We start from the raw sequence: 22757 nt of genomic DNA on the forward strand, positions 1-22757 counted from the left end.
CTCGAGATGGTGACGGGAGCTCCACTGAAAGTCTTCTTTCCTATTGGTTGTCGCCCGCGAAAATCGTTTCTCATTTACATAAAGTTTAAATCTCGCGTCGCTTGACACGCCCACATTCTGTCGCCAGCGTCACTGTCGCCGGAAGTCTCCAGCGCTCCATTGAAATGAATGGGATCGTGTTGCTTTGTCGCTGCGTGTCGCTGGCGGAGTGATCGGGGCCTGAGGATGCTTCTGTCGCACCCTTTTCCTCTCTGTAGGGTTGTAAAGTTGTGATGCTTCTGTAATGCGCTGTCCTCGTGTCCAGACCCCGCAGGTGTTCCAGCTGCTCAGCAAGAAGAAGTCTCTGGCCACGGCCGCGCAGCTGCTGCTGAGAGGAGCGGAGAAGCTCACCAAGTCTGTGGTGGAGAACCAGGAGCAGCGCCGGCAGCGCGACTTCAACTCTGAGCTGCTGCGCCTGCGCTCGCAGTGGAAACTGCGCAAAGTCGGGGACAAAATCCTGGGGGATCTCAGTTACCGCAGTGCCGGTAATGCAGTGATTTATCAGTTAGTGCTGCAGGGATGACGTTAGTGCTGGGCGGGATGAGCAAAAAAGTATATCACGGGATTTTTCTAAATTATACCGGTTTCAGGGTATACAATGGTATATATATATATATTTTTTTTTTACCATTTTAACATTTTCTGCTGATTGAGAGAGGAAATACTGCAGTAGATTGACTTAGAATGCCCTATTTTACTGTCATGAGTGAATATTGTAGAGAAATCCCACACTAGTATTAAAGGATTGGTTTGGAGTAAAATCAGCCTAGGGTCCTTTGCACCATGACCTCGAGCCAAACACCCCCCAGAAGCCTTTTCTCCTCGGTTGAACATTATTAAAGTTAGAGCTTATTTAGAGTTATCAGCCGAATGGCTGCAAGCGCTAACGGATCCAAGGCTGTATCTGGTAAATTACCCCACTAATAATGCCCAGAATGGCACCAAACTTCTACAGTAGTACAAATAGGTTCTGTACTCATAAAACGAGGCATTGGAAAGTTTGTAAGTGCATCAGGAGTTTATTTAAATAACACTTGCCTGACGGCTAATGCTACCGCTAACTCGGACGTTGACGTCACTTCCGTGATTTGGGAAAAGCCCGTAAAAGTCCTGGCAGAAAGCGATGCATAAGGATGTAGTGTAACGACACCCAGTTCCAGGAATGCATCAATATTTTGTTGGTAGTACCAGTTTATAACAATTATTAGTTAAGACTAAATTGTCAACACTTCGGAAAAAATAATAAAAAATGTGCATCGTTACACTACATCCTTATGCATCGCTTTCTGCCATTTCTTATATCACGGTATTTTTCAAAATTATACCGGTTTCATTGTATACAATGTTTTCCTTCTTTTTTTTTTTTAAGCATGACTGGGTGTTAACCACATTTTCTTCTGATTGAGAGCGGAAAAACTACAGTAGATTGACTTAGATTGCCCCATTTTAAGGCCTATTTATACTTCTGCGTCGAACTGCCACCGTAGCTACGTCGTAGGCTGTGTGTAGCGCGCGTACCATACGCCGTACCCTGACGTGCACCTCTCCAAAAATGTAACAACGCGTCAATTCTACGCGGACACAAGCGCTGTGATTGGTCTGCCAGAACCCCTCCCTCGGGGTTTCACATGCTCCCAAGGTGCGCGTCAACGCGGACAACGACACAGAAGTATAAATTAAAACCAACACGTTGCCTACGGCGTATAGGCTCCGGCGTAGGTCCGACGCAGAAGTATAATGAGGCCTTTACTGTCATGAGAGAAATCCCACATGTTATGATTTATTGATTTTGGTGTACTGTGGAGTGGGTAAAACTGTTTTTAATGGCAGGCTAGCAGTTACCGTTGACTCACGCTAGCCTAGCACCGGCGAACTATGCAACTGGAAGGACTGGATCAAACATTTTTAATACTGTCTCCACTGATAAATAACACCCAGGCTAACTTGGAAATGAGGTCCGATGTCCAAAATCCTGAACCACCCCTTTAATGCAGGTTTGGGAGGCTGTTTATAAAGAGGTGCCAGCAGGAGGCGCTGTAGGAGCGGCTGAAATAGCGGTTTCCACGACAACGGCTGTACACACAGCAGTGCAGCGCTCATAAACGCTGCTTTATCAGGAAAGATAAAGAAAGATTCAAATGAAATAACATATCGAAACTTTTCTAAAAGACAGTCAGTTCCCTTCAAAGATACATTCATATAAAAACACCCGGGCCGCGTTTTGACTTCGCTCATCTTATCACTCAAAATATGAGTCTATATTGACTGAAATGTATGGATTACAGCCTATCATGTTCAGTTTATTCAAATAAATTAAGATAATCTGCAGTATTTGTCATAATAAACAGCATTTCCTCATAAATGTGAAGATTATGAACATATGAGTGCTGAAGTGTTTAAAGGGATAGTTCACCCAAAAATGAAAATTATCCCATAATTTACTCACCCTCAAGCTATCCTAGTTGCATAACACTTTCTGCTTTCAGACAATCACAATCAGAGCTATATTAAAAATATCCTGGCTCTTCCAAGCTGTATAATGGCAGTGAGTAGCGCCTGATGTCCTGGGCCGGATCTCGACTCGCGTACGGCACTGATTATAGTTTATAAAGTTTTAAATATCATACACAAACACACAGCTTCGCTTCAGAAGGCCTTTATTTAACCCTCTGGAGTCGTATGGATTACTTTTATGATGGATGGGTGCACTTTTTTTAACCATTAACTCCCATTATAAAGCTTGGAAGAGCCAAGACATTTTTAAATATGCCTCTGATTGTATTCGTCTGAAGAAGAAACTCATATACTCCTAGGATGGCTTCAGGGTGAGTAAATTCATTTTTGGGTGAACTATCCCTTAAATATGTGGCGTTGGCGTTTCAGGCTCTCTGTTCCCGCATCACGGCACGTTTGAGGTCATCAAGAACACAGACCTTGACCTGGATAAGAAAATCCCAGATGATTATTGCCCGCTCAACGTGCAGATCCCCAGCGAACTGGAGGGATCCGCGTACATTAAGGTAAAATTCAAGAATAGCAGTGATGTAACTCGCCGGACATGAGATGTTATTTTCCCCAAGATAAAGTGTGTGTGTGTGTGTGTGTGTGTCTTTGCGCAGGTGTCCATTCAGAAACAGTCTCCTGATATCGGAGACCTCGGCACCGTCAATCTCTTCAGAAGACAAACTAAAGCTAAACCTGGTAAACTCACATGTGGGGGTAGATATTGGGAATAATTATAACTGAATATATGGGTAATTCTCTTTAAATAGTCATTAAAAGTTTAGTTCGCCTGAAAATAAAAATACTTTCATTGCTCCGTAGGGATTTCTGTGAGAGATTTTGTGAGAATGGATATCGTCAAATAGTTTTGGTCACAATTGACTTCCATTTTATGGACAATTAAATTAGTAAAGATGGCAAAATGTTTATTTTTGGGTGACCTGTCCCTGTAGGTTTCCTGAGTCCTGAATAGCATCTCTGATTTAAATGTATATTCCTAAAATTCTGCTTGGACTATTTGTTCACTTTATTAATCGTGGAGGTTTCGAATGGCAGAGCCAAATGCATGTTTTGTGTTCTTCTCTGATCTGATCATGTTGTCCTCTCTCAGGTTCTCAGATGTGGCATTTAAAGCTTGAAGCGGCTCAGAACGTGCTGCTGTGTAAGGAGATCTTTGCCCAGCTCTCACGTGAAGCCGTTCAGATCAAATCACAGATTCCTCACATCGTCGTCAAGAACCAGATCATCTCGCAACCCTTTCCTGGTATTTACCTTTACAGCTAATCCTTTAGCAGACGCTTATATCCAAAGCCGCTTACAAATAAGTAAGAGCAACATAACCAGCCATGCACACGTATTTGATCACCGTGATTCTGTTCATGTTTTAAGGCCTATAGTTATATTTAGGGCTGCGTATTGTTCAAAAAATTAGTTCGATACCAATATGATGCCATGATTTCGATAACGGTTTTTGAACGATACTTTTAATTTTATGAACATATCTAATTAATTGAATTCATAAAAACTTAAACTTAATTTATTCATTTGTATACTATAATAAGGCCCTATGAAATGTTTTTGTGTGTTTTTTTAATTGATTTGATAATCAGATGAATGTGCGTGTCTCGGTTTAGTTTGCGCACATGGTTTCGTCTGCGCCATTCATTGCCATCAAGCCGAGGTAAACTAGTGTTTTCCTTGATGCCTCGCCACAGCCAATCACCAGCACTTGTTTTGGTCACATCATACATGCTGCTTGCTTATTGTTTCACTGACATTGACCAGATTAACCCCTCAAGTATTGAAATTTGGTACCGAACAACAATAATGTTTTTTGATACTCAATGGTACCCAGCCCTAGTTACATTAGCATGTGTTCACACATTCTAGAATAATTTTTTTCCATGTGTACAGGCCTAAACTGTGTGTGTGTGTGTGTGTGTGTGTGTGTGTGTGTGTGTGTGTGTGTGTTCAGGTCTGCAGTTGTCTATCTCTCTCTGCCACTCCACTGGAGAAAAGAAAAACCAGAGAGCTTCACCAGACAAGAGCAAACCAGACGACCACCTGTATGTGTTAGAGCACAACCTCCACCAGCTCATACGAGAGGTACACATACACACACACACACACACACACACACACACACACACATTTTCATATTTTTTTTCATTTCATATTTTTATTTCATTCTTTTAAAAAAAAAGAAATGAAAAGGAGCAGAAAGAATATAAACTTATAATATCTGCCACTTGCGTCACTGAGTCTGAGGTGTGTGTTCCTGTAGTTCCACAAGCAGACGCTCAGTTCGGTGGTGATGCCTCACCCGGCCAGCGCCCCGTTCAGCCACAAGCGGATGCGGATGGCGGGACCCATGGCCTACGACAAGACCGAGATCAGCTCTCTGCAGCAGAGCGAAGGACTCCTGGAGAAGATCATCAAACAGGCCAAACACATCTTCCTGAGGAGCAGGTGCGCCACACACACACACACACACACACACATCTCACACTGTGCTCTCACAGCGCACCCTTCAGACAGAAAGTGACTGCACCTCACTGTGTTTGTGTTTTTCCTCAGTACGGTACACAGTATTCTAGGAATCATATGTAAATACAGTGTTGTCACTAAAACTGCTATCAGTTAGGCCATGGAACGCTGCATATAAACTGAGTTTGGGTCAAGGAAGTTCTACAAGGAGAAGTAGGCGTGTGCGATGTTGACCAAAGACGTCTGGATATTTTCTGGAATTTTGGCTATAATGATAATTAGAATATTTTGATAAAAAAAAAAATATATGTTTTTATGCTGGTTAGGACTGTCGTGGACGGCTCTCACAGCTTTTCATATTCTTCATATTCTGTGCAGTGGTCAGAATATTAACTTTTTTTCATTAAGGGCCGATATTCGCCACCTTAAACTGATTTCCAGGGGCATTTCTTCCTTTTATAATGGAATTTATTTTTCTAACCTGATTAGATGTATGAATCGTCTTACATTTTTACATTAAATAAATAAATTCTATTTATTGGACACATTCAATTTATTGGAATAAGACTCATTATCAATAAAATCTATTTTTGCACTGCATGGGTGGATTTTCACATGTGACTTATAACAGACACCCCTAGAGAACAGCATACATTTTAGTCTGAAAAACATAACAAAAAGTAACATTTAAAGATGCTGTGCATCCAAAATAGTGTTGGATTTCATTTAAATATGCATGACTTCACATACAGTAATTTGTTGTGAGTCAAAAGGTTATTTGTATAACTTTCACTCTTTAAAGGTTTTGACCACTGAAAAGCCTCTCTTTGTCCTTGTGTCTTTCAGGACGGCTCGAACCATCGACAGTTTGGCCAGTCGTATAGAAGACCCTCAGATCCAGGCTCACTGGTCCAACATCAATGATGTGTATGAATCCAGCGTCAAAGTGCTCATCACGTCTCAAGGATACGAGCAGATCTGCAAGTACGACTAGATAACGTTGACACTAAAACACATTCACAACCATGACAAAGGCTGATTTACACCACACAACTCTTGCACAAACCTTTGCACTGATTTTCTGTAGTTTCCACAGGTTTGAGTTGACTGATTTCACCAATTTTCCACCAGAATTGGTTTGAACTGGAGCCTGTCGTGAACCGATCGTTCTGACATGAGCTCGACGGACATCTGACTATAGTCTAGTAACTGCTGTACTATAGTCACCTGATTTGGCTGATTTGGAAGTTAAGTTTGGGCTTTTAGAGAGGAACGAAAGCGCACCAGTGTGAAGGAAAGGAGTGTGCGCTGGACAGAATGTGGCACAATAATCGCTTTACCTCGATTATCTTTTCACAATCGTTGGAAGCCAAAATCTATAAATCGCACCGCCATATCACAGAGTTTGCCGGTAGTTTGGCACTGATGTGTGAATTGTATCTTACCGGTAAAAAGCCAGAACGCAATTGCTCATGTGAACGGCACAGCGGTCAATCTGGTACTTTTACGTTCATTTACTGGGTTTAGTGTGGGGAAGGCACATTGCATCTAGTTGGAGGATATTAAACATGTTTGATATTTGACCATGAACCATGTAAATCACACATGAATCATTCTTGCATAAATAGCGTTTTCTGTAGAGTTTTAGAAATAATTTACACACAAATTTTTCACAAACTTGCTACTCTCTACTCTCGTGCCTCTGATTAGTTGAGTTAATACTAGGAAGAACTGGTGAAATGTGATGTGTGTGATGCGCAGGTCGATCCAGCTGCAGCTGAACATCGGTGTGGAGCAGATCCGAGTGGTGCACCGGGACGGACGCGTCATCACACTCTCACACCAGGAGCAGGAGCTGCAGGACTTCCTGCTGTCACAGGTGCTCGCGCTCGCCTTTGAGTTTGAGCATGCAGAAGCTCTTGGTGCGGTGTTAATCATCTGTGTGTGTGTGTGCAGATGTCGCAGCATCAGGTTCATGCAGTGCAGCAGCTGGCTAAAGTCATGGGCTGGCACGTGTTGAGCTTCAGTAATCACGTGGGCCTCGGCCCCATCGAGAGCATCGGGAACGCCTCCGCCATCACGGTCGCTTCTCCCAACGGAGAATACGCCATCTCAGGTGCGCAAACACACACATCTACACATGCAGTGCAGCTCGTGTCGACCTATAAACACAGTGTTTACAGTTATACATGATGAACCAAAAGGATTTTAAAACTACTGTTGTCAAAGGGACCGATTTAGTACCAAGTCGGTACATTACGATACCAGCATTTCCCTCTAGCATTTTGATCGCTTTTGAACGAATTCTTAAAACACCTCTGATTGGCCATTGCGTTCATGCACTCAACATATATCAGGGTGGCCGCGGGTCCTTAAAAAGTCTTAAAATGTCTTAAATAAAGTTTTCCTAATAAAAGGCCTTAAAAAGTATTAAAATGTCTTAAATTCAGATTCGATAGGTCTTAAATATTTCTGGTCACGTTACCGCTAAAATTTCTCCAGTCTGACGCACCTAATGTCCGTCAAATAACCAGTGAAGCATCGAATCGCGAGAATGATTCAGATTTTATTACATAAACAGATATTGATAATGATAATGTAGGCTTTTTCCATAGACTGTGGCTTTTTCTGGTGACGCCGTTTCGTTGTTTCAAATGTAGGCGCGTTGCGCGTGGAAAGCGCGCTCATAATGTAAGAGACGCCGGCGCGACCACAACATTGTCCAACATCAAATGGCAAACGTAAAATGCAAGCGGAACGAAACTGCTCGTTATTGTGTGGTTGAAGGACCGTTATCAGTTTGGACCAGTGCAGCGCGAGCCGATCGTGATCATGCGACACTGTTACTACACAGCGCTAATAAGAGATGCAGTAAAGAAAGCATTTGTATTCGCCACAGAACTGACAGAAGTAATAACATCGCTGCGAGATCTAGTGAGAAGCATTCATATTTCTCCGTTATTAACGGATCAAACAGCGCTGACGTGGAAACCAGGAAGAAACATTGTGCCATGAATGAACTATCAGTGTCCACAGATCTGCAACATTCACCATGGATTTACTGTAGTAACACTAACTGCAACCATGTAAGTTTGGCAGGAATAGTCTGCTATAATGCCTTCAAGTAACACGTCGGTTTTATTTTGACATTATGAATATAATTGCTGCCCTCAAATGTTAATCTGAGCTAAAATAAACCTTTGTTTATAACTATTACAATATGACATTTCATTTTTTTCCAAGGAGCTGTTTTGTTTTATATGCTCCTAAGAATAGTCAATTATAGCTCTAGAATTGCTCAAAGTAAAAAAAAAAAAAAAAATCATACTTTATGATGTTAGTTTTAATATAAAAAAGAATAAAACATTTAAATCAAGGACATTTCTCTGGCATTTATTTCTTTATGCTGTATCAAAAACGTACCGAACCGAACCGTGACACAAGTGTATCGTATCGAACTGAACCGTGAATTTTGTGAACCGTTACACCCCTAATATATACTTATGTAATATAATTTGTATTTCCATCACAGGTTTGGTCTTAAATTTCATTCAAAGTGGCATTAAAAAGGTCTTAAAAAGTCTTAAATTTAACTTGTTCATATCTGTAGACACCCTGATATATGTCTGTGATTGGCCATTGCGTTCATGCGCTCAACATATATGTCTGTGATTGGCTACAATGATCAACACTTATAAAACATGTTGTAAATAGACATCTTACACAGATACACACCTCCCGTGTGTATCTGAAAGCAGGCGTCTATCAGCGGATCCCTAATATAAGCGTCAAAGATGTCTTTGGCAACACAATTTAAAACTGAACGGCACATCAGTGTCATGTGAGCTTGTTTCCGCCACGGAAGAATAATAAAGGTTACTGCTCCTTTTTTTTAATCCTTTTTTTATTTTTATCACTGGTTTATATCTCACAATTCAAGACTTTATTTATCGCACCTGTGAGATTAATACCTGGTATTTAGATGTGTTTTGGTCGATCGGATCACAAGTAGACGAGGGAGACACATTCCCGTTTACACCTGGTGTTTTAATCCATCTCTTGTCCACTTTCGGCCACTTCTGTCCTGATTTCTTCGAAGGAAGGGTAAATGTATGGGTTTTTCAGATCTTTCGATCTAATGAATAAATTAAGCTTGTGCAATTTTCATATGAACGGAGACGACGGAAAAACACACAGAGCAGCAGCAGCTTTAGTTTCTGCTCTAACAGCCGAACGCTGTGAGTGTGTGTCAGAAATCTGGAATAGTGAGAGAACATCGGCTTGGTACTTTTCACCTTCAAGCAAAAAGTTGGTTCTCGAGCCGACAGTTTAAATCCCGTCTGGCGCTTCCCGTAACGTTTACTCATTATTTCAGTTGGCGGAGAGAAGATGCTCTCTTGTGGCTGTTTGAACACATGAGCGTTTACTCTGTGAAATCAATCCGGTCGAATTTGTTTTCTGCTAGATCAGGAAGTGGTTGAAAGTGGACAAGCTCAAAACACTTTCGACCCCGTTTACACCTGTATTTAGTAGGGCTGGGTAAAAAATATCGATTTCTCGATTTTAATCGATTCTCATTTTTACGAACCGATATCGATTCTTAAATCTCAAGAATCGATTAGTCATCCTGTTTTCAGTTGATGAATGAATGTAACACTGTAGCACATCCCATCCAATAAATCTCAATAATCTTTGTGCTTTGTTACTATTGATATGAAACAAAGTCTCAGATTTCAAATTACGTCCATTTTCTTACGAAATTCAAAAACATAAATAGTGTTTTGTCGCTGTGGCGTGAGATCGCTCTGGCTCAGCTCTAGAGAAGCACATGATCTTCTCTTCCGCCTTAATAACACCAGTTACAGCGCGAGATAAACATGAGTGAGCATCTGAAAGTGTTAAAGATAGAGTACAACTTATCGAAGTCCGTATCATGTGACATGGAGTCGCTCAATCAGTGTTTCAACCGTGGAAAGACGTCAGTAAATCAGCTTGTAAACAATGTCATGTAACGTCACATTTACCTCAGAAAAACCATATCCAGTGGCCATAAACTCGTCAGTCAGTGAGAAAAATTAACTCTAGAGAGGAGCATTCTGCTAAATATATGCACCATATTACATATTCATTATAATTTGTAATGTTCTTCAATATTTAATGCATGTTTGAATAAATCTGGCAGGTTTTTATGACAGCCACCATTTAAATGTTTATATTTCATATAACTTTATTATTATAAAAATATTTTGTATAAGTGTAATTTAAGTGTTTGTATACAAATCAGCTCATTTTTACCTTCAGTATTACAGTAGGCTAATGAAGCCTATAGGCCACAACTGACTCACATAGTTTACAGCATTAGTGAAGAGATTTGTTTTCCTTGTGAAAATTTACCATGTATTGTCCCTGATATCCAAAATAATCAATATTGATTTGAATCGAACCGGAATCGAAATCGAATCGAATTGTGAAATTTGTGTCAATAAATAATATTTAGTGTCGTCCACTTGTGATCCGATCGACTTATGGCTCTAAAACGGGTCCTAAAAAAGTTGCATTTACCTTGTGTATTACATGGCAAAAAACAAGCTTGCACACTGTAGGAGGAGTTAAAGTTAACCCTGGAGTATCCCTCTCACGCTTGAGTTTGTAGCTCACGTCTCCTGTCTCTCTGTCTGTAGTGCGCAACGGTCCCGAGAGCGGCTGTAAGGTGCTGGTTCAGTTCCCACGCAGTCAAGCCAAAGAGCTGCCCAAGAGTGACGTGGTGCAGGACGCCAAGTGGACCCACCTGAGGGGTCTTTACAAGGAGGTGCACTGGGGCCGCATGGAGGGAAGGAACTTCGTGTACAAAATGGAGCTGCTAATGGCCGCACTGACGCCGTGTCCCTGAAGCTCATCGCTCGTGTCCTCGTCTCTCTCGGTCTCACACTCCTGTGACGTGTTGCTTTTCCCCCGATCTGTAAATGACTCCTGAAGTGCTCTTGAGCTTCAAGCATGGAGTTGACAAGACATTTTTCTAAGAAAAGGCCAACGATGGCCAAAACGCATGTTGGAAATAAAACATTTGTACTTAAAGCTATGCATTTTTCTTTTGATGTTATAACAAGTTTGCACAAGCAGAGTGATTCTTCTATACACAGGAAAATACAGAGTTAGAAAAGACAAATAAAAGATCAATTAATGAGTACATTTTACATTTAATGAGTATAACCAGTGCAGGAAAGCATCATTATGCAAAGATGCTAGATGTTGCTAAATAGTAATCATCACATTGAGCCACATTCAAATCTATTTGACATTTGCACACTGAAACTTATAACGGAGTATATCTGTTAGGATTGGTACCTGACACACAGATGGAAATTAGCACTAGCAATATCAAAAAACTGTTAAAAACCCATATATCCATAAAAAAAATAAAAACGCACAAAATACATAGATATATTCCTGCAGCAGGCATAATACAGCATGTTTGCCTGTTTATATTGCACACACACACACACACACATACATATATATTTATTATGTATATACAGTAGAGGTCAAAAGTTTGGAAACATTACTATTTTTAATGTTTTTGAAAGAAGTTTCTTCTGCTCATCAAGCCTGCATTTATTTGATCAAAAATACAGAAAAAAAAATAATATTGTGATATATTATTACAATTTAAAATAATTGGTTTTCAATTTATTATACTTTAAATTATCATTTATTTCTGTGATGCAAAGCTGAATTTTCAGCATCATTACTCCAGTCTATCACATGATCCTTTAGAAATCATTCTAATATGATGATTCATTATCAAAGTTGGAAACAGTTCTGCTGCTTAATATTTTTTCATAACCTGTGATACTTTTTTAGGATCCTTTGATGAATAAAAAAAAAAAAAAAAAGAAGCAAATGTTTTACAAATATAAATCTTCTGTAACAGCAATATACTCCACTGGTCAGTCATTTGGGGTCAGTCATTTTTTTTTTTTTTTTTGTGAAATAAATCAATACTTTTATTCAGCAAGGATGTGTTAAATTGATAAAAAGTGATAGTAAAGAAGATTTATATTATTAGAAAATATTGTTTTATTTTGAATAAATGCAGTTCTTTTTAACCTTTTATTCCTCAGATATATTAGGCAGCAGAACTGTGTCCAACACTCATAATCAATCAGAATATGAGAATGATTTCTAAAGGATCATGTGATAGACTGGAGTAATGATGCTGAAAATTCAGCTTTGCATCACAGAAATAAATTATAATTTAAAGTATAATAAATTGAAAACCAATTCATTTAAATTGTAATAATATATCACAATATTACATATTTTTTCTGTATTTTTGATCAAATAAATGCAGGCTTGATGAGCAGAAGAAACTTCTTTCAAAAACATTAAAAATAGTAATGTTTCCAAACTTCTGCCCTGTACTGTATGTCTATGTTTTTCTTTTCACATTAATCTACACTCCAAACACCATAATGACAGCAAAAACAAACAGAATTGTGACAACTTTGCAAATTTATTAAAAAGTTAAAAGCTGAAATAAGTAGCCTACATTGCATAAGTATTCAAACCCTTAAGCCTCAAGTGGGAAAAGAGGCTCATCCCCATCACACCACTTTTGGGGTATGATTTGCACATCTGCATTTGGTGACTTTCCACCATTCTCCTCCTCAGATCCTCTCGAGCTCTCGAGCTCCCTCAGGCTGGATGAGGACCATCGGTCGACAGGCATCTCCATGTTTCTCCAGAGTCCATAGGCCGCTCTTGCGCTGTCTTAGCTGTGTGCTCAGGGTCATTGTCCAGCTGGAAGGTGAACTTCTGGCCCAGTCTGAGGCTCTGAATGCTCTGGACTAGGTTTTCATTAAGGCTAACTCTATATTTTGCTGCGTTGAGCTTTCCTTCCCCAGTCCGTGCCGCTGAAGAACACCAACAGCATGACGCTGGTCCTCCACACGTTACCGTCGGGATGGTATTGTGCAGGTGACGAGCAGTGCCTGGTTTCTGAGCTTCATCAGACCTGAGAATATTGAAGTCCTTTAGGTGTTTCTTTGAGTTTTGATGTGTCTTCACTGAGGAGAAACTTGGGCCTTGCCACTCTGCCATAAAGCCCAGATCTGTGAAGTGTGTTTGTCCTTCTGTAAGTTTCTCCCATCTTCATATATGATCATGGAGCTCCACCAGAGTGGCCATCAGCCTCTCGGCCACCGCTCTAACCAAGGCAGATTTGATATGCATTTTCAGCCGTTAGACCTTTTATTGAGAGGTGTGTGCCTTTCTAAATCATACCCAGTCAATTGATTTTACACATGTTGACTCCACTCGAAGTGTAGTAACATCTACAAGCGAAATTGGAAAGCTCCTGAGCTAAATTTCAAGCGTCCCAGAAAAGGGTATGAATACTTATGCAATGTTATTATTTCATATTTAATCATTTAGCAGACGCATTTATCCAAAGCGATTTCGGTGTTTTATTTTTTTTAGAAATTTGCAAAGTTGTCTCAAATCTGTTCTTTTGCTTCGTCATTATGGTGTCTGGGCTGTAGACTGATGTGAAACTTTTACAGTAGTTTAACATGAGGCAGAAATAAATGAAGTGGTGAATACATTCGCAATATATATTAGCATAATTTTCTATTTCTGGACCGGACGTTGGAGATCTGCCACGCCGACTGAACGATCATCTGGGACTTCAGAGGGAAAGCTCTTCGCTCAGCTCGTCCTCTTCATCTCCAACACTTTAATGAGCGGCTCAGACACGGTTGGCTGTGTGTTTTCGTCACAGTGGCTGTAGTTCGGTCTCCGTGTGCTCTGTGTGCACAATACAGAGGTTCATTTCAGTTGCATTTAATATCACATCCTACAGAAAATATGTAAAACGCAAAAATTGATATTCTGCTAAACATTCTTTATAATAGAAACAAATTATCTGATAATTTTCTCTTCCGTCCTGTCAGTGTGTGTGTGATATAATTATGGAAGTAAAATAATGTCAAATGTTTTTGAAACAAAAAGCCTGTTGAATTGCACTACTTGAAAAAAATAGGCATTGCATTAATCATGCTTGCATTTTCATGCATTATATTTTTAGGGCTTGCATTTTTATGGGCTGAAATTCAACATGGTTGAATATTTAAGCTGTGAATATTTCAATTAAAAACATTTCAAATACATTTTCATTATTAAAAATTCAATAATCCATATTCACCTTTCATATTTCACTTCCAAAATATTCAAACTGTTTAAAAATACAACCTATAATATTCTACAGGCAATTTTCGGTCCATTTTATTTCGCTTTGCAAATTCGCTTCCACAAATTCAGTGGTTCAAATTCGACAGTTGCTGGTCTTCGTCAACAACACGCGCTTTTGCACCCCCTGCTGGTGGGGTTGACTAACAGCAGATGGAGAGTATGCTCGGTAATCTACTGCTTTTCCTGCAGTTCCTGGATGTCAACGTAGTATTTTCTGTCGAAATTTGAACCACTGAATTTGTGGAAGCGAATTTGCAAAGCGAAATAAAATGGACCGAAAATTGCCTGTAGAATATTATAGGTTGTATTTTTAAACAGTTTGAATATTTTGGAAGTGAAATATGAAAGGTGAATATGGATTATTGAATTTTTAATAATGAAAATATGTTTGAAATGTTTTTAATTGAAATATTCACCGCTTAAATATTCAACCATGTTGAATTTCAGCCCATAAAAATGCAAGCCCTAAAAATACAATGCATTAAAATGCAAGCATGGTTAATGCACTGCCTATTTTTTTCAAGTAGTGCAATTCAACAGGCTTTTTGTTTCAAAAACATTTGACATTATTTTACTTCCATATATAATCCAATGCCCCAGACGTGAATGAAATATAATACATTTATGCACATTGAGACACTTAGCATGTTGCTATTGGTACTATTACTTTAGGGCGTCTTATAAGCATTTGTGTGGCGACCTGAGGTGCTGCCAAGACAGCGACGTAGCCTACATCGTCAACAAAGTACGAATCTTCATATTGAAAGGGTAATTTGGTCTCTTTATGCAGCAGAGTTGGCATTTCCAAGGCGATGGGTTCTTTTCTCTTTTACAGTGGATCTCAACCTTTTTCACTTCAAGGTCCCGCCATTGTCCACGGTAATATTTGAAGCCCCCGCCACAGTACAACTGTGTAGAGCTTGGCATAAATAGAAAGATGTATATTCATTATAGTAAAAATAAAAATAATAAGAAATATTTCTATTTTTAGTTTGTCTTATTTTCATCTTGTTGTGATGAGAGCCACTGCTCCGTGATCTCTTCAGACCAATCAGATCCGCTAATCGTTTCATTATCCGTCCAGCAAACACAGAACATTCCCTTCACGGAGTAAATCATTTTCTGCAGAGGGAATTTGGTAAAAGTGAAGCCCTTATGAAATTGTAAATAGAACAGATATCATTGTGTTTGTAAATGCTCTTTATAAATGATATTATGAACAGGTTTAGGTGGCAAAGGAGTGTCCTCCATACCAATACAGAGATTTAAAAATAATAATAATTTTAAATAGATTACAAACAAAAGACTTCTACATTATACCTACTGTACAGCGTTCACAACCCAATCCAAACACTCCAATGATTTATTACGGTCCGAGCACCAACGCTGGGAAGGCTCCTATAACATTTATTAGCCTTCTTATTATTCTCCTGCTCGTGAGTCTATGGAAAGAAATCTGGCAAAAAGGTTATGAGCATATACCACTGTAAATTTGGGGTCTCTGAATCAAACCCTCTAGCGCCGCCAACAGCTCAGAGTTTTATCTAATTGTTGCTAATAACTTTTGAACAGTATTGCATAGAGTCAAATTTCTGGTTTGTTTTGCGTCGAATGCGTGCCATTGCTCAGGTTTCGCCGGCATAGATTTTCTGTCATTTTGAATGAAAAATGTACTGACGAATTCCTTTACCATTCATTGGATCTGCACCAAATTTGGCTCACATTATCGCTAGATGCTGGCTAAAAGATATTAAAAGGTTTCGATAGACCATGTGTGTGTCTCAATCAGCTCCCTGGTCCAGTAGACAGCGCACTATTTTTTTACCACCTATTTTGCATACAACTATAAGAACAGTAAAATATTAATCTTTGGACTGATCTCTTTTTATTGTTTTTAAAGGCATGCTTAATCAAATGACACACTTTAAGGCTATATTGGGTGTAGGCCATTTAAAACAGGGTTCCCACGGGTCCTTGAAATCCTTGAAAGTTTGTGAATCTGACAAAAAAAATTCAAGGCCCTGGAAAGTTTTTGGAAATAAACACACACAGACACGGGTCCTTGAAAGTGCTTGAATTTATTTTGTGCAAGAAGTTTTCTGGAAAAAAAATTCCATATTATTCCCTCCGGTCCGCTAATGTGTTATTTCGTCAACACTTCGTGGCCTATGCATATTAGCTTGCTTGATTTACGTTAGTTACACACATTTACGCATTACGCTAAGTGTTTCCCGCGTGAGGTACTTTGTGTTGTGCGTTGCCATGACGTTCACGCGCGCAAAACTGTAACAATGTATCTTAAAAGGTAACACGATGTAACCTTGCTCTCACTTGAAATCTGTCCCCACATTAAGTCCTTGAATTTGAGGGTATTGGACCTGGAAAGCCTGGGAAAACCCAGACAAACTTCCGGCAAATTTAGATTTGCTCTGCAAGTAGTCTGGCAAAGAGCCCATTCAAGCTCATTTCTAATCCGTCCAAATTGAGGCACCAATCAGAAACGTTGAGGCGGGCTTTACACGATGACGATCGCTCTGATTGGTTTTAGGTCTATCCAATTGGCATTTGAGATAGAGGCATTTGAGCGAAAGGAAATTAAATTAGATTTAATAGAGGATTTTAACTGTGACAAGATGATTGACAGGGCAGTTTACGTGACAGGATGCACGCGACAGATCCGTCCGATAAAGATGACGAAGTAGTATGTCCCAAAGCTTGCCTACTCTTTTGCTACACATTCAAAAGTAAATACCTTTTCTTCACAAAAAGAGTACATACTTTTATGGCGTAGTGTAACTTAGGCGAATTGGGACGCAGCATATGGCTTTACACGATGACGATCGCTCTGATTGGTTTTAGGTCTATCCAATTAAGCCCAGAGGCATTTGAGCGACGTCCGTTGGTGACGCCCCTTTGGAAATGAGTTATTAATGAGGCTTTGCCAGACCATAACTCAGAAACTACTGAGAATGGTCTGGTTTTAACCAGGATAGGAAAGTCCTTGAAAGGTCCTTGAATTTGAAGTTAACCAAGGTGTGGGAACCCATAAATTTGACAGAAAATGCAGTATTTTACTAATGTTTACAAAATGTTCAAAAATGCTTGTATTATACTCATGCTCATAATTGACTTATATTCATTTTGAGATTCCATGTTTGTCATGTGCCGCCATTTTCAGTTTCCTTGCCAAGCTACTTTTTCAAACTTCAGCATTCATCTGATCTTTGCGAAATTGAGCTAATTTCAGTTATAGATCTTTGATAAATATATAGCGAGAAAGCAGAACTCAGTAAGCGTGTTCATAACTGAAGTGATTGACAGCTTCAGTGATTAAAAATGTGTTTTTTTTACTGTAAAAACCTTTCATAAAATGGCTTAAGACTAAATTACAATGGAAGAAAACAATGTTTGCATGAGACACACCCTTCTGTGTTTTGGTATCACACCTATCAGGAATGCACACACTGAATAAGACATTTACACATTTTTGTGTCTGACATTTCCTTATTTATAAGCCTCTTAAAATAAAAGGTTCTGCTACATAATTTTAAAGGTAAATTACAGTAAAAGCTTGTTACCTGGTAAGCATCTCCTTTGTATCCAGGCTTTTATGAAGCGGTACAGTTTATTCAGGAGCCACACACACAGCATTAGAAAAGCAGCCAGCGTCGCCAGCACAATGACGAACACAACCAAGAACGGTACGTCCTCGTGCAGCACCTCTGAAACACACAGCATTTGTTCAATGCAAAAATGGGAAAGTTATATTAAAACGTTGTGCCAGCTGACATTTGTGATTTATATCAAAAACTCTCTAAAATATGTGCAAGCTGATATCCCAGACTGCAGAGAACCAGTGCATTTACAAACATGATAGACTATATCTGTGACAGTGACATTTAACATACAGTCCAGCCAGTGTTTGGGGTAGCAATGCATATTGGAAGTACTTTTTGGAAGTAACCAGTAATGTGTTTATTATTATTATTATTTACGTGTTTTCACATTGCTTTTCTAATGATTTAATTTATTTAATGGTAAAAACATGATTAAACACTGTTCAATTCAACTGGATAATCAGCATCTGATGCCAGACCACTTTCCAAAGCACAGCATAGTGCAACTGAAGGACAAATATCTTAAAAGCTACTCACCAGTTACACTCAATACCAGACCCATATCTTTGCTGTTACCAGACATTTCTGTCACAGTGATGATGTAATAGCCGGAGTCTTGGAGACGTAAGCTGGATATGGTTAGAGAACCGTTGGGATGCGTTTGCACTCTTCCCTCGTACATCTGCGTGACATTCGCAGAGCCGCCGAGGACCCAAGCTGCGATCCTCTGCTGTCTGCTTACCGAACTGAACGTCCATCTGACCGCTGGAGTCCCGATGCATGCGATGTCCACGGAGAAAAGTGCACTTCCCTGAACTGGTGCCGTGACGGTGTTCCCCGACACCTGGATGGTAATCGCCTGAGCTTCAGAGAGAGTAGACAGAAGAAGAGTGGGTGATTTTTCTTCGGGATGTTAAAATACTTTCTTTCATCCCAGTTTACAGTCCGTTTACATGCACACAAGAAAGCTGGTTATTGCCAGAAAGCCAGACAGCATAATAGTTCGGCCCAGATCAGGCCCACATCCGGTACACGTGGATTCCACACGGCCCAGATGTGGGCCGGATCTGGGCCGACACTATGTTGCTGTCGGGTAATCTGAGATGCAAAGGCAGCAAATTCTTAAATCAAGATGCATTTACTAAAGTAGTAAAAGGCCATAAGATAGGCTATTATGTCTTGTTTTCAGGGGAAATAAATCAAAATTAAGTGACCTGTTGCTTAAAACAAGCAAAATGATCTGCCAATGGGGTCAGAAAAATGATCTTGTTTCTGTCTGAATTAAGATTATTTTTCTTACCCCAATGGCAGATCATTTTGCTTTTTTTTTTAAAGCAACAACTCTCTTATTTTTGATTTATTTCCCTAGAAAACAAGACATAATATCTTAGGGCCATTTACTACTTTAGTAAATGCGTCTTGATTTAAGAATTTTTAGATATTTGGACTGGAAACAAGACAAAAGCATTGTTTTCCTGTGTAGAGTACCAGCTCTGTGACTCTGCATGACTGCATAAATTGCTTCAAAAATTTTCTGGCCAGAAAGACAGTCATAAAAAAAAAAAAAGGCATTTATTTGATCTTTATTATTTGGCACACATTAGGCCCTCGTGGTCTTCCACTTCAATCTTCCTCCAAGTCCACACATTATTAGCTTAAATGACTGATCTGACTGTTGGGCTTCAGGGTGAACGTCTGGCATTGAGGATGTATAGAGCCGTAAAAGGGGCACGTGATGAAACCTAAAATGACAAATGTGACCCGCTATACAGTCCTGCAGATTATCAGACGGTGAGTGTACATGCTGTGTGCCATTTGGGATAGGCCCAATAACTGCAAATATGTTAATAAAACAACATCGATGTCTAAACGAATTCACCCTAAAATTAAAATTCTGTCATTATTTACTTACCCTGAATGCTGAAACATCCTCCTGGGACCCAGGAATAGACTTTTGTCTACTGTAGTGGACATTATTTTTTAGTGAATTTCTCTGACATCATACATGTCACATGTCACATGACCTGGGTGTCCTGTAAAGAGCACGTTCAGGACTTTTCAGAGACACCAAATGTTTGGAGGTTTCACCATGAAAACAACTTCTCCTTGGTCTTTAAAAATGTCTTTTTGACATTTATTTAGTGATCAAATGTAGTACATGTATGGAAATATGATAATATATTGTAATTATAATTTAAATCGGACTACTTTTCAAATTGTATTTCATAAACCAACATCTCAGGAAAATGTTATGGGGTTTCAAATCAAACAATGACTTTCTGTTCCAGAACAGGGCGTTGATTTCACACGTGTCCACTGTAGAGACATCAGGACTTACTGTTTATCAGGCATTCTGGGAGACACAACAAGTGAATATGGAAATACAGTAAGTTATACATTAATATTCCTATGAAATATTAGATATTATTATTAAAATGTTGCTAATTATTACTCCAATTATTACACTTCTTTTTTCATTAAATGTTGCTCCAAGAACACATTAATGTGCACATTAGATACAGTGTATAGATGCATTGCATTGAATGGGAATATTAATTTATGGCCATTTTACCCACATATTGCATGAAGTAAAATGGTGTATCAGTTCATTCGGTTATATCTTTCATAACATAGTTGAGAATCATCTTTATACAAATTTTGGTTAAAAAAAATCCTGAAACCCCAAAATTTATTGGTGATTGAAAAAAAAAAATCCAATTGGTTTTGCATATACATATAATTTCATGTCATTTTATATTTGAAACAACTGAGTCCTGGTGTCCACTACAGAGGGCATAGCATAACGTATGAATAAAATATAATTTTTCAAAAAATGATTTGAAACCATTTGTTTCTTATGCTCTAAACAATGTGATGACATGACTTTTTTTTTCTGGGTCTCAGGAGGTTAAAATCTTTTGAATAATATAAGTCCACAGAGTCTTGTGATGCAGGAATTATAAATCGCCTCACGTTCATTCATTTAGTCCAAAAGAGATCCAGCCCCCTAGACTGATCCTAGTTTTTCCCATGTTTTTTTTTTTTTTTCTCCATTTCTGTCACAGATGGAGTTTGGGTTACTTAGTTGGGGATATTAATATTCAGATATATTATTGATTTGACTACGCTGACACGCAATCGGATGAGAACAAAACATGAACTGACTCGAGCTGAATAACGACACTACTGTCTTCTGCAGAGCTGCTTTACATCAGAATCTCATATTTGCTGAAGTTTGCATCATTCATTCTGGTATTTCCTCTTTTATTACTGTGATATAATTCTGTTTTGCATAAAGCGGTATAGAAATAAAGGTGCCTTGACTTAATATAACACTTGCCAAAAGATCCCCAGACAACAGCATGTCCATATAACACAGTGGCTGTGGATGGATTTAGCTTCTCGATGGGATTCCTTGGGCTAAGAACATCAGAGGATGAAAACCTCCAGCAGATGTGCCTGTCCTTTCTCAGAGAGTTAATCATTACCCTCCTTCAAACCAAAACACGTTGGTGGAGTTCAATACCAATGATAAGATCAAAGTAGAGCTGTAATCTTTCTCTTATCACTGGGAAAATGACCCGCTTTAAAACATTACTGTCCAATCCTAGCTTAGCAAGTGCCATGTTATTTTACTGCTCCTACACATTTCCAAATGAAACTATCCTCTGAAACAGTGTCTTTCAAGTAAATTAGCCATGAAGTAAAGAATCTGAAGTGACAGGAGAGTGAAGAATGAGGTTGTAAACTGGATTGGCTAGCCTGACTCATTCACTCTTCACAATCCTTCGGTATTCAGCTCAACTGCAAAGTTACATACGTGGCAAGTGTTGTTGTTTTTTTAGCCATGTTCAGCTGAAAAGCAACATCTAGACTTGTTATACAGTGTGATATTACATGAAAATGCCAAATATTACATCGCCAGTTTTTTTTAGACAGGATTGTTACATGTTATTAAAGCGATTGTGCAGGATCGTAGAGACATTCTGTGTTTAATGTTAGAAAGTTTTGTTTGAACAAATGCATTGCAAAAATAGCTGAACGGTTCAAACTAAAGCAATGTAATCATACTATCATAATTCTTAACATGCATTCACCTCTTCTGGAATCATGAAATATACACATCTGTCCATAAATGTTTATCTAGTTGGGTAAATGAGGACATAATCTATTATTTTCTGAGTTATAATGACTACACACTAATTAAACCCTAAAAAACATATACTTTTGTCCTCAAAGCATATCTATAATAACCAATACAAACACATAAGTAGACACACATATACTTACTGTGATGGCAGAGACAGAAGATAAGATACAGTATGTGTGCGTTCTGAGACAAACATATCCATGCAGACCTCATTAGACTGATTCCTCCATATATTTAAATACAAGTTACATGTGATTGTCTTTATAGCTATGTCATAACTCTAGACTTTCACCCTATCTTTCTCTGCTATCCTGTTTGCCGCATTGCTCCTTATGCCAGTCTTTGCGTGTCCATATTTTCTTCTGAGTTGTTTTCTCTTTCCCTTTCCCTTTCAGTATTTGCTCCCTTTTGCTGTTTTTCCTGTCTGTCTGATCTGTTCATTCAACAAGTCTTATCCACTTGCAGGCGATACTGTTCAGACCGGTTCAACAGCCAGTGAAAACACACATGCACGCACACACATGCACGCACACACATAGTGAGCATATTGTTACTGAAAATGTACCGTATTAGACCAGTATTGGTGTGTGAAGGTGATTTTAGGTAATTTAACAAATAACAATAAAACGTATGACTGTTCAAAACTTTTATATATATATATATATATATATATATAAATATAATTGTGTTCTTTGAAAAAAACAAAAAAGTGC

The 22757-nt window shown here is 38.9% G+C and overlaps 2 protein-coding genes across 3 annotated transcripts in view; one reads left to right on the plus strand and one right to left on the minus strand.

Annotated features, from left to right (window-relative positions):
* med17 (mediator complex subunit 17) overlaps positions 1–11107 on the plus strand; it is an 18198-nt gene extending 7091 nt beyond the window's left edge. For both annotated transcript variants that reach the window (XM_084418827.1, XM_084418828.1), the window contains exons 4-13: positions 305–524; positions 2923–3059; positions 3159–3240; positions 3653–3805; positions 4517–4647; positions 4826–5010; positions 5875–6012; positions 6790–6907; positions 6985–7144; positions 10710–11107. In XM_084418827.1, coding sequence (XP_084274953.1) covers positions 305–524; positions 2923–3059; positions 3159–3240; positions 3653–3805; positions 4517–4647; positions 4826–5010; positions 5875–6012; positions 6790–6907; positions 6985–7144; positions 10710–10918 — 1533 coding nt within the window. In that variant the 3' untranslated portion in view covers positions 10919–11107. The remainder of the gene's footprint in view (positions 1–304; positions 525–2922; positions 3060–3158; positions 3241–3652; positions 3806–4516; positions 4648–4825; positions 5011–5874; positions 6013–6789; positions 6908–6984; positions 7145–10709) is intronic.
* A 1267-nt stretch (positions 11108–12374) lies between these two features.
* On the minus strand, positions 12375–22538 carry vstm5 (V-set and transmembrane domain containing 5). Its single transcript, XM_084419569.1, has 4 exons — positions 22185–22538; positions 18432–18758; positions 17856–17999; positions 12375–13833 (listed from the first exon to the last, which is right to left on the minus strand). Exons 1-4 carry the CDS (start codon positions 22255–22257, stop codon positions 13802–13804), a joined length of 576 nt encoding a protein of 191 aa, XP_084275695.1. The 5' UTR covers positions 22258–22538; the 3' UTR covers positions 12375–13801.
* Positions 22539–22757: the final 219 nt, after the last annotated feature.

The sequence above is a fragment of the Rutilus rutilus genome (genome assembly GCF_951802725.1).
Source record: "Rutilus rutilus genome assembly, chromosome: 9".
In the NCBI taxonomy this organism is placed as follows: domain Eukaryota; kingdom Metazoa; phylum Chordata; class Actinopteri; order Cypriniformes; family Leuciscidae; genus Rutilus; species Rutilus rutilus.

What these genes read in the sequence shown, in the direction of transcription:
- vstm5 (XM_084419569.1), bottom strand. Translation starts at nt 22,257, where the DNA reads ATGAGGTCTGCATGGATATGTTTGTCTCAGAACGCACACATACTGTAT. An exon ending in CTTCTGTCTCTGCCATCACA is followed by an intron (nt 18,759 to 22,184) that starts GTAAGTATATGT and finishes CTCTCTCTGAAG; the next exon opens with CTCAGGCGATTACCATCCAG. An exon ending in TCTGGTATTGAGTGTAACTG is followed by an intron (nt 18,000 to 18,431) that starts GTGAGTAGCTTT and finishes TGTGTGTTTCAG; the next exon opens with AGGTGCTGCACGAGGACGTA.